At 38.8% G+C, this 13174-nt stretch overlaps 1 protein-coding gene across 3 annotated transcripts in view; it reads right to left on the bottom strand.

Annotated features, from left to right (window-relative positions):
* The window catches only part of FAF1 (Fas associated factor 1), a 520107-nt gene that overhangs the window by 31135 nt on the left and 475798 nt on the right, over positions 1–13174 (bottom strand). For all 3 annotated transcript variants that reach the window (XM_047085885.1, XM_047085886.1, XM_047085887.1), the window contains one exon: positions 10850–11065. In XM_047085885.1, coding sequence (XP_046941841.1) covers positions 10850–11065 — 216 coding nt within the window. The remainder of the gene's footprint in view (positions 1–10849; positions 11066–13174) is intronic.

Here is a 13174-nt window from a genome sequence, read left to right as displayed (position 1 = left end):
AACAAATTTACATGAAATAAAGCCAAGTTCTCTTGCCTGGTATTCTGGGTTTAATACAATTCCCCTTTAGCCTTTTCCTAGAACTTGACTATATACAAACCCCATTTTTCAACTAATCTAGTTTGCACGCCACTATCTAGCCATGCCTTGTGCTTTCCAACATTAGCTTCTTTCTTCAAGCTGTCCTGGCTGCTGGAGAATGTTCTCCTCTTACCAGTTCACCAAAAACCCTATCCATCTCAAAAGTTTTGCTTATCTGCTATACAAAGCCTTTCCTGATCACCCAGGTCAGCATGCATCTTGGTCAACTTTGACTTCTGTTGCCCTTTTTGTCTAACTACTCTTAGAATGAACTCACTGCATGAACTGCATTATGGGGATTATTTTTGTATGAGAAACCCAGGTATTCTCAAAGGCAAGGACCATGCCTTATTCCTTGGCACTTAACAGTGTCTAGAAAAATCAAAGTTTTCTGGTAAACAGAGTGTGAAATACAACTAAGTATATACTTTACCTACATCTGGCTGTGACTTTGGAATAGGAATTACAAAGACAATATGAAAAATCAGAGATGACGAAATCTTTTCAAATGTGTAAAACTGAGTTTCATTTACACATTTAAAGTACTTTTTTACATGACAAACTACTTCCTTGGAATAAATCAGGAGGCATGATAGCATAGGGATTAGGAGCAGACTCTAGAGTCACACACTTAGGTTTGTTTCTGGTTCTGATATTTACTATGACATTGGGCAAGTTACTTAACCTCTTTTGTGCCTGAATTTCCCCATCTCAGTGAGGACAGGATGAATGTTTACCTTCAGAATAGTTTTTAGGATTAAATGAGATAATGCATGTAGGGTACTTAGATTAGTGCCTAGTATAGTAAAACCTCAATAAATAGTATTATTTAAAAAAATTTATGCTGAACATTTGGCTATTGGATAATCATCATGATCATTATCATTTTTAATATTTCATATCTCACAGTTTATAAAACACTTTTATATACATTGCCTTATTTGAGCCATGATATGGTCCTGGGAGAAGCAGAATTTATTGCTTCTGTTTCAAGACAACTTAGATTTAGAAAGGGGGTGTGCCTTGTTCAAGGTTGTACAGCTAATAAATGATCTTTTGATTCCAAGCCCAATGTTCCTTCCTCTATATCATTGCCTTTCTCTATTCCATCTCCTTAATCATTACAACAATCAAGCACAGACACCTAAGAACTATGAGTTTTCAGACTGAGTCAGTGTGTAAGGCATTGTTAAGGCATAGGATGCTTCATCTCATTACTTAAAAACAAAACTTATAATTTAGAAAATAATACATTTCAAAAAAAAAAGAAAATAATACATTTCTTAAACAAAATGACTAACCTGAAGAAATATAAACCACTCTTGCTAGAAATAGTATTTTCTCCCTTTAATTAGACTGCTAATATACCAGATTAGTTTCACATATAGACCTATTTAGAAGTAACTATATTATTCTTTTAAATGTTTTGTTATTTAGTTTTTTTCTGTAAATATTATATGAACAGTTTAGCAGATGACTTCAACCTATAAATTCAAGCGTCCTGTGGTCAAAATATGCCACAAGCATCTTTCTTTACAACATCACTTTTGGAAATAAAGCAATTGAGAGGCCTTGTCTCTAGTCCTCAGTGGTCATGAACTGGATGTATTCTCTCAAGCAAGCCATTGTACCTGAGGCCCCCACTTTCTCTAACTGGCACTAACAATGACTGTCTTGCTGCCTCCCAAAGCTGACGAGAAAAGGGATAAGGTAGCTCTGTGAGTGCATTTTGCACCTGAGTGACACCTGTTGGTTTCTCTCAGGCAAGCAGTTTTTTGTGGCTTAAGGATGAGATGAATGTGGTAGGGAAGTAACTGCATGGGAGGTGGGGAGCAGGGGAGAAGAACTGAGCAGGAAGAGGAGATGGTGTGAGATTGTGTATGCTTCGGTAAGGAGTTTGGACTTTCTCTGGTAGGCCATTAAAACCACTGGAGGGTTAAAAAATTTTTTTTTTAATGTTTATTTATTTTTGAGAGAGATAGACAGATAAGGCTCAAAAAGGGGAGGGGCAGTGCACAAAAAAACATAAAATACCTACGAATAAATCTAATCAAAGAGGTGAAAAATCTATACACTGAAAACTATAGCAAGCTTATGAAAGAAACTGAAGAAGACACAAAAAAATGGAAAAAGATTCCATGCTCCTGGATAGGAAGAACAAATAGTTAAAATGTCGATACTACCCAAAGCAATCTACATATTCAATGCAATCCCTATCAAAATAACACCAGCATTCTTCACAGAGCTAGAACAAATAATCCTAAAATTTGTATGGAAACAGAAAAGACCCTGAGTAGCCAAAGCGGTTTTGAAAAAGAAAACCAAAGCAGGAGGCATCACAATCCTGGACCTCAAGCTGTACTACAAAGCTGTAATCATCAAGACAGTATGGTACTGGCACAAGAACAGACACTCAGATCAATGGAACAGATAGAGAACCCAGAAATGGACCCACAAACGTATGGCCAACTAATCTTTGACAAAGCAGGAAAGAATATCCAGTGGAATAAAGACAGTCTCTTCAGCAAGTGGTGCTGGGAAAACTGGACAGCGACATGCAGAAGAATGAACCTGGACCACTTTCTTACACCATACACAAAAAAAACCTCAAAATGGATGAAAGACCTAAATGTAAGACAGGAAGCCATCAAAATCCTTGAGGAGAAAGCAGGCAAAAACCTCTTTGACCTTGGCTGCAGCAACTTCTTACTCAACACATCTCCGGAGGCAAGGGCAACAAAAGCAAAAATGAACTACTGGGACCTCCTCAACATAAAAAGCTTCTGCACAGCAAAGGAAACAATCAGCAAAACTAAAAGGCAACTGACAGAATGGGAGAAGATATTTGCAAATGACATACCAGATAAAGGGTTAGTATCCAAAATCTATAAAGAACTTATCAAACTCAACACCCAAAAAACAAATAATCCAGTGAAGAAATGGGCAAAAGACATGAATAGACACTTCTATTCACTTTTGACACTTCATGTCAAAAGACATGAAGAAGACATCCAGATGGCCAACCGACACATGAAAAAATGCTCAACGTCACTCATCATCAGGGAAATACACATTAAAACCACAATGAGATACCACCTTACACCTGTCATAATGGCTAACACTAACAACTCAGGCACAACAGATGTTGGCAAGGATGCGGAGAAAGAGGATCTCTTTTGCATTGTTGGTGGCAATGCAAGCTGGTACAACCACTCTGGAAAACAGTATGGAGGTTCCTCAAAAAACTCAAAATAGAACTACCCTATGACCCAGCAATTGCACTACTAGGCATTTATCCACGGGATACAGGTGTGCTGTTTCGAAGGGACACATGCACCCCCATGTTTACAGCAGCACTATCAACAATAGCCAAAGTATGGAAAGAGCCCAAATGTCCATTGATGGATGAATGGATAAAGAAGATGTGGTATATATATACAATGGAGTTTTACTCGGCAATCAAAAAGAATGAAATCTTGCCATTTGCAACTACGTGGATGGAACTGGAGGGTATTATGCTAAGTGAAATTAGTCAGAGAAAGACAAAAATCTATGACTTCACTCATATGAGGACTTTAAGAGACAAAACAGATGAACATAAGGGAAAGGAAACAAAAATAATATAAAAACAGGGAGGGGGACAAAACAGAAGACTCATAAATATGGAGAACAAACTGAGGGTTACGGGAGGGGTTGTGGGAGGAGCGATGGGATAAATGGGTAAGGGGCACTAAGGAATCTACTCCTGAAATCATTGTTGCACTATATGCTAACTAATTTGGATGTAAACTTAAAAAAATAAAAAATAAAATTAAAAAAAAAAAAGAAGGGGAGGGGCAGAGAGAGAGGGAGACACAGAATCTGAAGCAGGCTGCAGGCTCTGAGCTGTCAGCACAGAGCTTGATGTGGGGCTTGAACTCATGTACCATAAGATCATGACCTGAGCCGAAGTTGGAAGCTCAACCACCTGAGCCACCCAGGTGCTCCAAGAAGCCAGTGATCTTAAAAAGCAATGGCCATAAGAAAGCTTGGGTTTTAGTGTTGGCTCTGCTTTTATAATTGATCATGTGACATAAGTAAAGTGCATCATTTTATTATGCTTTGATTCTTCCATCTGTAACATGACAGCATTGCTTTGATATCTCTGAGATCCTTTTCAAATATAGTAACGATTCCAATGTAATGTAATGATATATTATTTTGTCTGGTTTAGAGCATTTGGGTATTTTTAACATAAGTATCCATCATTGCTCTAAAGAAAGAATTCATTGCTACCATGCTTTCTTTAGCTGTAAGACTTTCCTACCTCTTCTGCCTCTCTCCACTTAAGGTAATTACAGCAGATACTATTTACTATGTGGTAGGGACAGTTTACATTCTCTTATTTCTTTCCACAACTCTCTGAGATAGATGTTATTATTTTTCTTTCAAAGAAAGAAAGGTGAAGAAATAAACATTCAGCATGGTCAAGTAAGTTGCTCAGTGTCACACAGCAGGTATCTGATGGAGTGGGATTCAGATACAGGTCGAACTGCAACCAAAACTTTTATTTTTAACTATGCTCTGTTTCTTTTTTTTTTTTTTTTTTTTTTTTATTTAAAAAAAAATTTTTTTTTCAACGTTTATTTATTTTTGGGACAGAGAGAGACAGAGCATGAACGGGGGAGGGGCAGAGAGAGAGAGGGAGACACAGAATCGGAAACAGGCTCCAGGCTCTGAGCCATCAGCCCAGAGCCTGACACGGGGCTCGAACTCACGGACCGCGAGATCGTGACCTGGCTGAAGTCGGACACTTAACTGACTGCGCCACCCAGGCGCCCCAACTATGCTCTGTTTCTACTCAGCCAACATCTCTCTCTGCAAGACTCAGTTCAAATTTATTTCCTTTATAATGCCTTCCCTTACCACTGCAGGGTGAAATTACCTGTCTTTCCAACTGTAGGTATAATTTGTAATGCAATTTGCTTTATGTGTGTTTTCACTAGAATATGAACTCTTCAAGGTCAGTAACAATTTTTTATTTCTGTATCATTAGCGTCTGGTATGGAGGTTGGCAGAGTAGCTGCTCAGCAAATGTTTTGTCATATGGAAGAACAAATACATGAATGAAATACAAATTAAACTACTTCTATTTCCTTATGTTGGCAAAAAGGATATCCTTGTGTTATCGATAAAGTCAAACATCATCCAGCAGTAGTTTGTGGATACAGACTGTAAGTTCTACAAGGGCAAGAATTATGTCATTATTTTCCAGTCCTGTGTTTCCAGCACTGAGCTTAATGCTTAATGTAATAAAGGTGGATGGGTAACAGAGGAAGGAATCTGCATACCCTAAATTTGTAAGGTGTTCCCCCCACAAAGTTAATTTAAACAAACCTTTACTAACTAAGGGCCTACTCTGCTAGAAGCTTGTTTATATTCACTGTCTTGTTCCTTTAAACATTAGAAAGAGAAAGAAAAAAAATTATAAGTTATACTTATGGATGGGGAAAAAGTAGAAAGCAGGAGAAAAATACAAATACGTTCATTACTTTGTTTTAGAATATAAAATGTCTGATACTGTATTTCTGAATGTATCCATGTTTGTCTGTTTGGGGAGTTCATATCTATAGGTCTGGAGGAAGAAATGCTCTCAGAGCAAGAATGAGGGCTGTGTGATTACATAAGTGACAAGGAACACAGGGCACCAGTCCTGAAGCCAATCTGCCATTACCATCCTCCTTTCCTAGTATTCTCCAGTCATATTATAATAAAGACCACACTTTCCAGTTGCAGCTGGAGCTTCTCTGAGTTGGCAAAAGAAGGAAAACAGAGGAGACAGTAATGGGAAAGAGTTATGGTATAAAAAGAAAAGGAGGCGGGAAGAGTGGAAAGAAGGGAGGAGAATAAAAAGAGTAAAATGGGATTGGAAAGAACAGGAGGGGTGGGAAAGAAGGAGAGAAAAGGAAAGAGGAAGGTTGGGGGATATTGACAACCTCACACTGAGTGGCACTGGGCCAGTACCCAGTAGGTCCAGAGGGGAACTGAGAAGGGGCAGGGGCCCCTTACTGACTCTGAGGCAGGGGGAGTAGTAAGTAGTAGGGATTAGGATCATTCCTTAACTTTAGGACTCAACTACGTCACTACCAACTACCTTGCAATGCCCAAGTAAGCAAATGGGCCACTGATGTTCACATGGCTCTAACACATCCAAGAGGTATGGCTTAATGACTAAAGCTCTGGTAGTGAATACTACTTCTCTTGGTAACTGTTATGAGCAAAACAGAAAGCAAAACAACAACAAAAATCAAATAACTCAATGTTCCCAGCACCTTGACAATCAGCTTTGCTGGGAAAGGCCTGTGTCTGCTGCTATTTTGCTTGTCCCACAGTGCTTAATTCAGTGGCATACCCACCAGACATTTAGTAAATAGTTGGACAGCTGGGAAATCTTAACATGAAGTATTGTTTTGATTGGAGGGTGGGGGCACAGAAGAACGTTTACCATCCTATGGTGAGAAATCAGTCTCTGCTTTGTGGAGAAAAGGTTGAAGACACAATAAGACTCCTGGAGTTAAGTCTTATGTTATTTGTTATTAAAGAGGTGAGGTCTTAAGATGTGCTTTTTAACAGTCTTTAGTTTGGTTGTAATTTAAGATGACTTTTACAAATTAGATCCTAATCCTTGCAGACACAGATGGCTGTTACAGAATAGCCTTGCAAAAACACTAGTCATTTGACTTGAAAGAGCATTTAGAAAAGGATGAAGGGCTATTAACTCTCACCCTACCCCTGGCTCTAGGAGGTCTAGTGAGTCCTGGGTGGGCTTTCTGGGTTTAGGTCTGGGTCTGGAATCTGGGTGGGCCTATGGCATCTGTTCTTATTTGGAACAGCTTCTCTAGTTCACTCTGGAATCAGAGATTTAGGAACAGACCGAGATCATTAACATTTCACAACAGCAAGTAAATGGTTATGTGTGAGGTACCATTCTGGGAACTTCAGGGGAGATAGACATGAACATGATATGGACAGCCTTTGTAAGAAATCATAGAACAACAGGAAAAGTGATATGAGAGAGGGATGTACAAACTGCAATGGGTACAGAGCTGAGGAGCCTGGGAGAAGGGGAGGGCTTCTGAGAGAGCATCGATGACATTTGAGCTGGGCATTAAAAGATGACATCAAACAAGCCAGGAAAAGTGGGGAGAGTGGATATTCAAGGAAAAGAGAACAGAGTATACAGAAGCAAAGAGGCAAGAGAGTCTCGTGTCTTTTGTGAATAGTGAGCAATTTCATCTGCTGGTGATGGAAATAAGTAATGAAAGGCAAAGCTTAAGGTGGGAATGGTAGGTATGGGTCAGATTATGGAGAGTTTTTGAAAACATTCTAATGGGTCTATCCTTATCCTAGGTCCATAAGGAGCTATTAATGAGGTTTTCTGTTTGTTTGTTTGTTTGTTTGTTTGTTTTAAACAAGAAAGGGAATGATCAGAATAGGTTTTTAGAAAAATCCTCTTACAGAAGCAAGCCTCTGGTTAAACTTTTCCTCTGGGGAGCTGGGCCCAACTTGATCTAAACTGGCCTTGGGATAGGGTTTGAGATAGAAATGGGGTTAGGTATGAAAGGAACATTAGAAGAGCCTGTTAACGAGATTGAATAGCATTCTTCAGCAGTGTAAAGAGTGAATGCTTGAGATCTAAATGAAGAGCAAATTTTCTTGGGGAGCTTGGGTGGCTCAGTCGGTTGAGCATCTGACTCTTAATTTTGGCTCAGGTCATGATCTCACAGTTGTGAGATCGAGCCCTGTGTTGAGTCGAGCTCTGCACTGGGCATGGAACCTGCTTGGGATTCTCTCTCTCCCTCTCTCTCTGTCCCTACCCTTTGCACTCTCCCCCTCTCTCTCAAAATAAATAAATAAACATTAAAAAAAGAGTAAATTTTCTCTAAAACTAGGTGACTGACCCTCGATTTAGGGCAAATCCATAGTTAACATAGTCTGTACTGAAAAGGCTGAGTGTTCAGTCAGTAGAGCTCAAGGTGGGCAGATAGCAGGCCCAAAAACCTCTGCATTTCACTTCACAGTTCCCTTGCTTATTTACAACAGCAACTTTGTACAGTCTACTTTTCTACCATATAGTCATTAATACTAACCATAAAACTCAGCCTTTTTAGAGATTGTTCCTCTCTCTCTCTCTCAAAAATAACTAAAAAAAACCCATTAAAATAAAAAGGGGTGCCTGGGTGGCTCAGTTGGTTAAGCGTCCAACTTCGGCTCAGGTCATGATCTCATGGTTTGTGGGTTTGAGCCTCGCGTTGGGCTCTGTGGTGACAGCTCAGAGCCTGGAGCCTGCTTCGGATTCTGTGTCTCCCTCTCTCTCTGCCCCTCCCCTGCTCCTATGTCTGTCTGTCTGTCTCTCTCAAAATAAATTAAAAAATTAAAAAAAATTTTTTTAGAGCTTGTTCCCCCCACGCTACTCCCAGTAATTGGGTTTAAAAATTAATTTGAAAAAAAAAAGTTTAATTTTAAAAGCCAGCAGCTCCTTAGACTTTCTCTCTTTTAGTACTTTCACTTTCAGATGAAAGGCCCAGAAGAGGAGTGCCTTAAAACCAAGGGTTGGGATTTTAGAAGTCCTCATCACAAGGGAAAAAAAAATTGTAACTATGTGTGATGATGGATATTAGCTAAACCTACTGTGGCTATCATTTCGCAATGTTCACAAATATTGAATCATTATATTGTACACTTGAAACTGATATAAGGTTATATGTTAATTATACTTAAATTTAAACAAGCAAACAAACAAACAAGAGCTGGGAGGGACTAAGTTAGTTCCTAAGTTTTGTAACTTCTTTAAGAGAGATGTTCATCACAGAACATAAGTATGAGAACCAGGCTGATCTTGAACCCCTTGACAGGGGTTCTTTCCTAAGTGTTCACACACTTAGAATTTAACTTCAGTGTCAGAACTCAAGTAGTTTTTTACTTGGCCATGCAGTCCACAGAGCACGTACATGCATGTGTTCCCTGGGACATGTTTGTGTGTGTTATGTATAACAAAGAGGAAGAGATCGGAGCAGTAGGTGGGGCTAGTGAGAGAGGAACCAATGGCTAGCACCTGGAGTCCATTCCAGTGTCCTTGGCTGAGATATAAGTAGTAGGATCCTCATCCCACCTAGGGATTTTGTGGCTGAGTGGTACAGCTAAACATATACCACTGGTTTCTGTCTCTACTCTGCAAATCTGACAGCCACTGTGAGGGACTAAGATGAACCTTAATTAAATTCTTGCTTTTGTGTTTTAGATGAAGTCTAAGTTATTAGAGTTTACATTATTGGATCAAAATGGAATCAAAGAATATTAAGATTTACTATGTATCCTAGGGGTAAGCTAGTCTAAGCCCTATCCCAGTTAAAGTAGGAACATCAGGAATGAATCCTTCCCCATGTATGTCCAGTAATGCTGGAAAGGGATCATTCAGTAGTGCATGGTTATCTCCAATGACAGGAAAATCACTACCTCATGACCCAAGATATTCCCTTCTTAGAAAATACTTCCCTATATGGGGCCAAATTCATCTCCTGTAACTTTGAAATCACTGGTCCCAGTTCCGTCTTTGGAGCCTTACAAAGTAAGATCTCTCTTTTTCATGGCAGCCCTTCAAGTAACTGAAGACAACAATCATGTCTCCCATAGCCTTTCCATCTCCAGAGGAAATGTTCCTCAAATGACAGGATTTCCAGTTCCCTCATCTTCCGATCAGCTCTGCTCTAGACATGCTCTTTTTTCTTCAGGCTTCAGCATGGAGTCTAAGGACTGTTTGAGGGGGAGTTTATTTTGTACACAGCTGAACAGGACCATTAAATTATCTTCTTGTTGGGATTATACCTCTAAAAATGCATCTAGCATTTTGTTAGCAGCCACAACACATTAATGCTTATTCAGCTCAATTCAACAATAACTTCTGCTAAGGCATGGTCTTTCCAGCCCAAACATGAGTAATTAATTTTCTAAATCTAATGTGGGAATCTATCTCTAAATATTTCTGTAAAATTTCTATAGGTTTATTTTTGTCTATTGTTTTAGTATTTTAAGGTTTTTTTTAAATCTTGTTTTTCATTATCTATAAATCTGATAAAGTCTTAAAAGCATGGTGAGTAATAAAGGATTGAATATAGAACTTCCTGGTCTACCCTAGGTGTCACTTTCTGGACACCACCATTTAGTCAGCAATGAGACTACCTAAGTATAGAATTACATCTGTATTTTGCCCCAGAATACATTAGAGACTATCAAATACTTTGTTGAAATACAGATACATAATGAGTATAAGTCATTCTCTGTGACTTTCCAGGATAGCAAAAACTGTCAAATCACAAAAAACTCTTGGTTTAGCATGACTTGTTCTAGTGAGCCTATAATCGTTGACCCTGATCAAACTGTTAAGCTGATAAGCACACAATTCTCAGATCTACTCTGAGGTCTATAGAGATGAGATCTTGGGAAAGATCTTGAGTCTGTATACAGATGCTTGAATAGGGGAAATAGCTAGGAAGGAAGAAAGATTTAGTACCTAATTTCTCACATAGGCTCCTGGGACATGTCTGTTGGCTTGGGAAGACATACCTCCTCCAAAGGCTGAGAAGAGAATGGTGTGTGCAATAAAGTACTCCTAGGCATGTGGTCTTGTAGTAGGCTGTACCATTGGACTTTTCTTGGACTACTTTGTCCAACCCTAATGATGGGATATCTCCCACTGGACATATTTCCTAAAATAGGCATGTGAACTTACGTCTCTCCTTGGAAAGGTACTCAGTAACTTGAACTCGTCCCATGGAAATCCTTTGGAAGCTACAAAATCAAAGACAATCTGGAGCTTATTGCTGGCCAGGAACCGCCGCTCAAGGAACTCGCCACTGGGGGTCCGGATCCGCAGTTTGCTCACAGGTTCAGCATTTTCTTCCTTTGGCTCTGGAGGCAGGGCCTGCTCTAAGGAGAGTCGAATGGCCTAAAGAGGGAAAAAAATCAGGTGTCAAAGTGTGTAACAGAAAGGACTGTGGAGAGTGGGGCAGGGAGAGACTAGAAAGAAGCTGCTGCTTTCTAGAAACTCATCAAAAAGTTATTGTCCTTTATTAACCAAGCCTGATGCTTGAACAATAGAATCATGTATTTTTCATTTTCTTAATATTAGCCCAATAAGCAATTAATTAAAAGAAATCCCACTTTAATGACATATTAGTAAATTGATAGGTAACCACATAGAAAAGAAATGTAATTTGTTTTTTACTGAAGGGCTCATGGGTATCAAATACCCAAATTGCCTCCTTTGTAGGTTATGAATTAAGGCTATTAGAAGCATTTACAAAAGACATACGAGTAAATAATATATTTGAAAAGCATACATTTTCCAAGTCAAAATGACTGAAGAGTTTGTAGAATACTAGATATTATATGAACATGAAAATGGACTGGAAAGAATCGCTTGAGGTGATGAACAACTTTGGAAATAGTGGTGATGGCTGCACAACATTGTGAATATAATTAATGCCACTGAATTGTACACTTAGAAATGGTTACAAAGGCAAATTTCTGTTGTATATATTTTATTACAATAAAAACAAAGTGGAATGGAATGAAAAGAAATTCAAATGTTAGCTTTATTGGAGGCAGAAGACCGTAGACCTATTTTCAGCCTTGTCACTAACTTGCTGTGGGACTTGGCCAAGTTCCAATTTCTGGACCTAGAGATGGCCAAAATTCTTTACTTCACAGGTAAAAATACAGACTTAAACAGTTGGAGTAAACTGTTGAGATCTGATGGCTAGAGTTGGGCTGAACCTAGGCTTCCAGGTTCACAACGTACAGTATTGCATTGTTTCATATTCATGATACTCCATTGGAAGGAAATTAGAAGGTCTCTGATATAGGAATCTATGGCAGAAATTCACCAAAACCTTTTTGTCTCTGGTACTCGGGAGGCATCTTATAAGTAAGCCTGCCATTAGTATGCTCAGCCTTATATTTATATTCTTGCCTGGTTACTTTGACATTTCCATGTTCCCAATTTGCCATCAATAGAAAAACAAAATATTCCTTCAATTTCTCTGTGACTATTATAACCAAGTAACATGAATGAGAGAAATTGGAATTTATATTCTCTAAATCCTCAACAGCAATTTTCATTTTTTTATAAAAGTTTATTTGATAGAGGGAAAGAGAGAGTGAGCACAAGCTGGGGAGGGGCAGAGAGAGAGGGGGAGAGAGACAGAATCCTAAGCAGGCTCCACACTGTCAGCACAGAACTGAACTATAAATAATAAAGGGGAACTATAAATAAAAGATACAGAATATCCAGAAAACAATGATTGTTGAAATCCATCATGTTGGAATTAATGGGACTCATCCAAGGCAGTGCTCAGAGGAAATTCATAGCCTTAAAATTCTTCTATTATCAGAAAAGAAAGAACAAAAATAAGCTCAGTTGGCAGGGCATGCAACCCTTGATCTTGGGGTTTATAAGTTCAAGGGGGAAAAAGCCAATAAAGTAAGTGGGAAAAAAGCTTAGAAGAAAATAATAATAAAGCTAAAGCATACAGGAATGCATTAGAAAAAAATATATAGTTAACCAATAAATAAGCTGGTTCTTTGGAGAAAATCAATAAGCTTCTACAAATAAAAAGAAACGCATAAAAATGTTAACCTATAGAGGGTGGGGAAAACGGTAGAAGAAAAAATGTGTTTAAAATAACCAGCAAAGAAACAAAGTTTGTTCAGACACCAATATAGATAAGAAACTAATTTTGTGTCATTCAGGATAATTTGGTTGGTTCTAATACTGGTTTTCAAAAAAACCATTAAGAATTTCTGTAGCGTAGGGGCGCCTGGGTGGCTCAGTTGGTTGAGCGTCTGACTTCAGCTCAGGTCATGATCTCGCAGTCTGTGAGTTCAGGCCCCGAGTCGGGCTCTATGCTGACAGCTCAGAGCCTGGAGTATGCTTTGAATTCTGGGTCTCCCTCTCTCTCTTTCCCTCCCCCACTCATGCTCTGTCTCTGTCTCTCCCTCTCTCTCTCTCTCTGTCAAAAATAAATAAACATTAAAAAAAAAAAAGAATTTCTGT

The sequence above is a fragment of the Lynx rufus genome, unplaced genomic scaffold (assembly GCF_022079265.1).
Source record: "Lynx rufus isolate CCGP_SWC_20201006 ecotype Redwood Valley unplaced genomic scaffold, mLynRuf1.p SCAF_2, whole genome shotgun sequence".
Classification (NCBI taxonomy): domain Eukaryota; kingdom Metazoa; phylum Chordata; class Mammalia; order Carnivora; family Felidae; genus Lynx; species Lynx rufus.
Note: the sequence above shows the minus strand (reverse complement) of the source record. Positions and strands in the feature narration are given on the sequence as shown.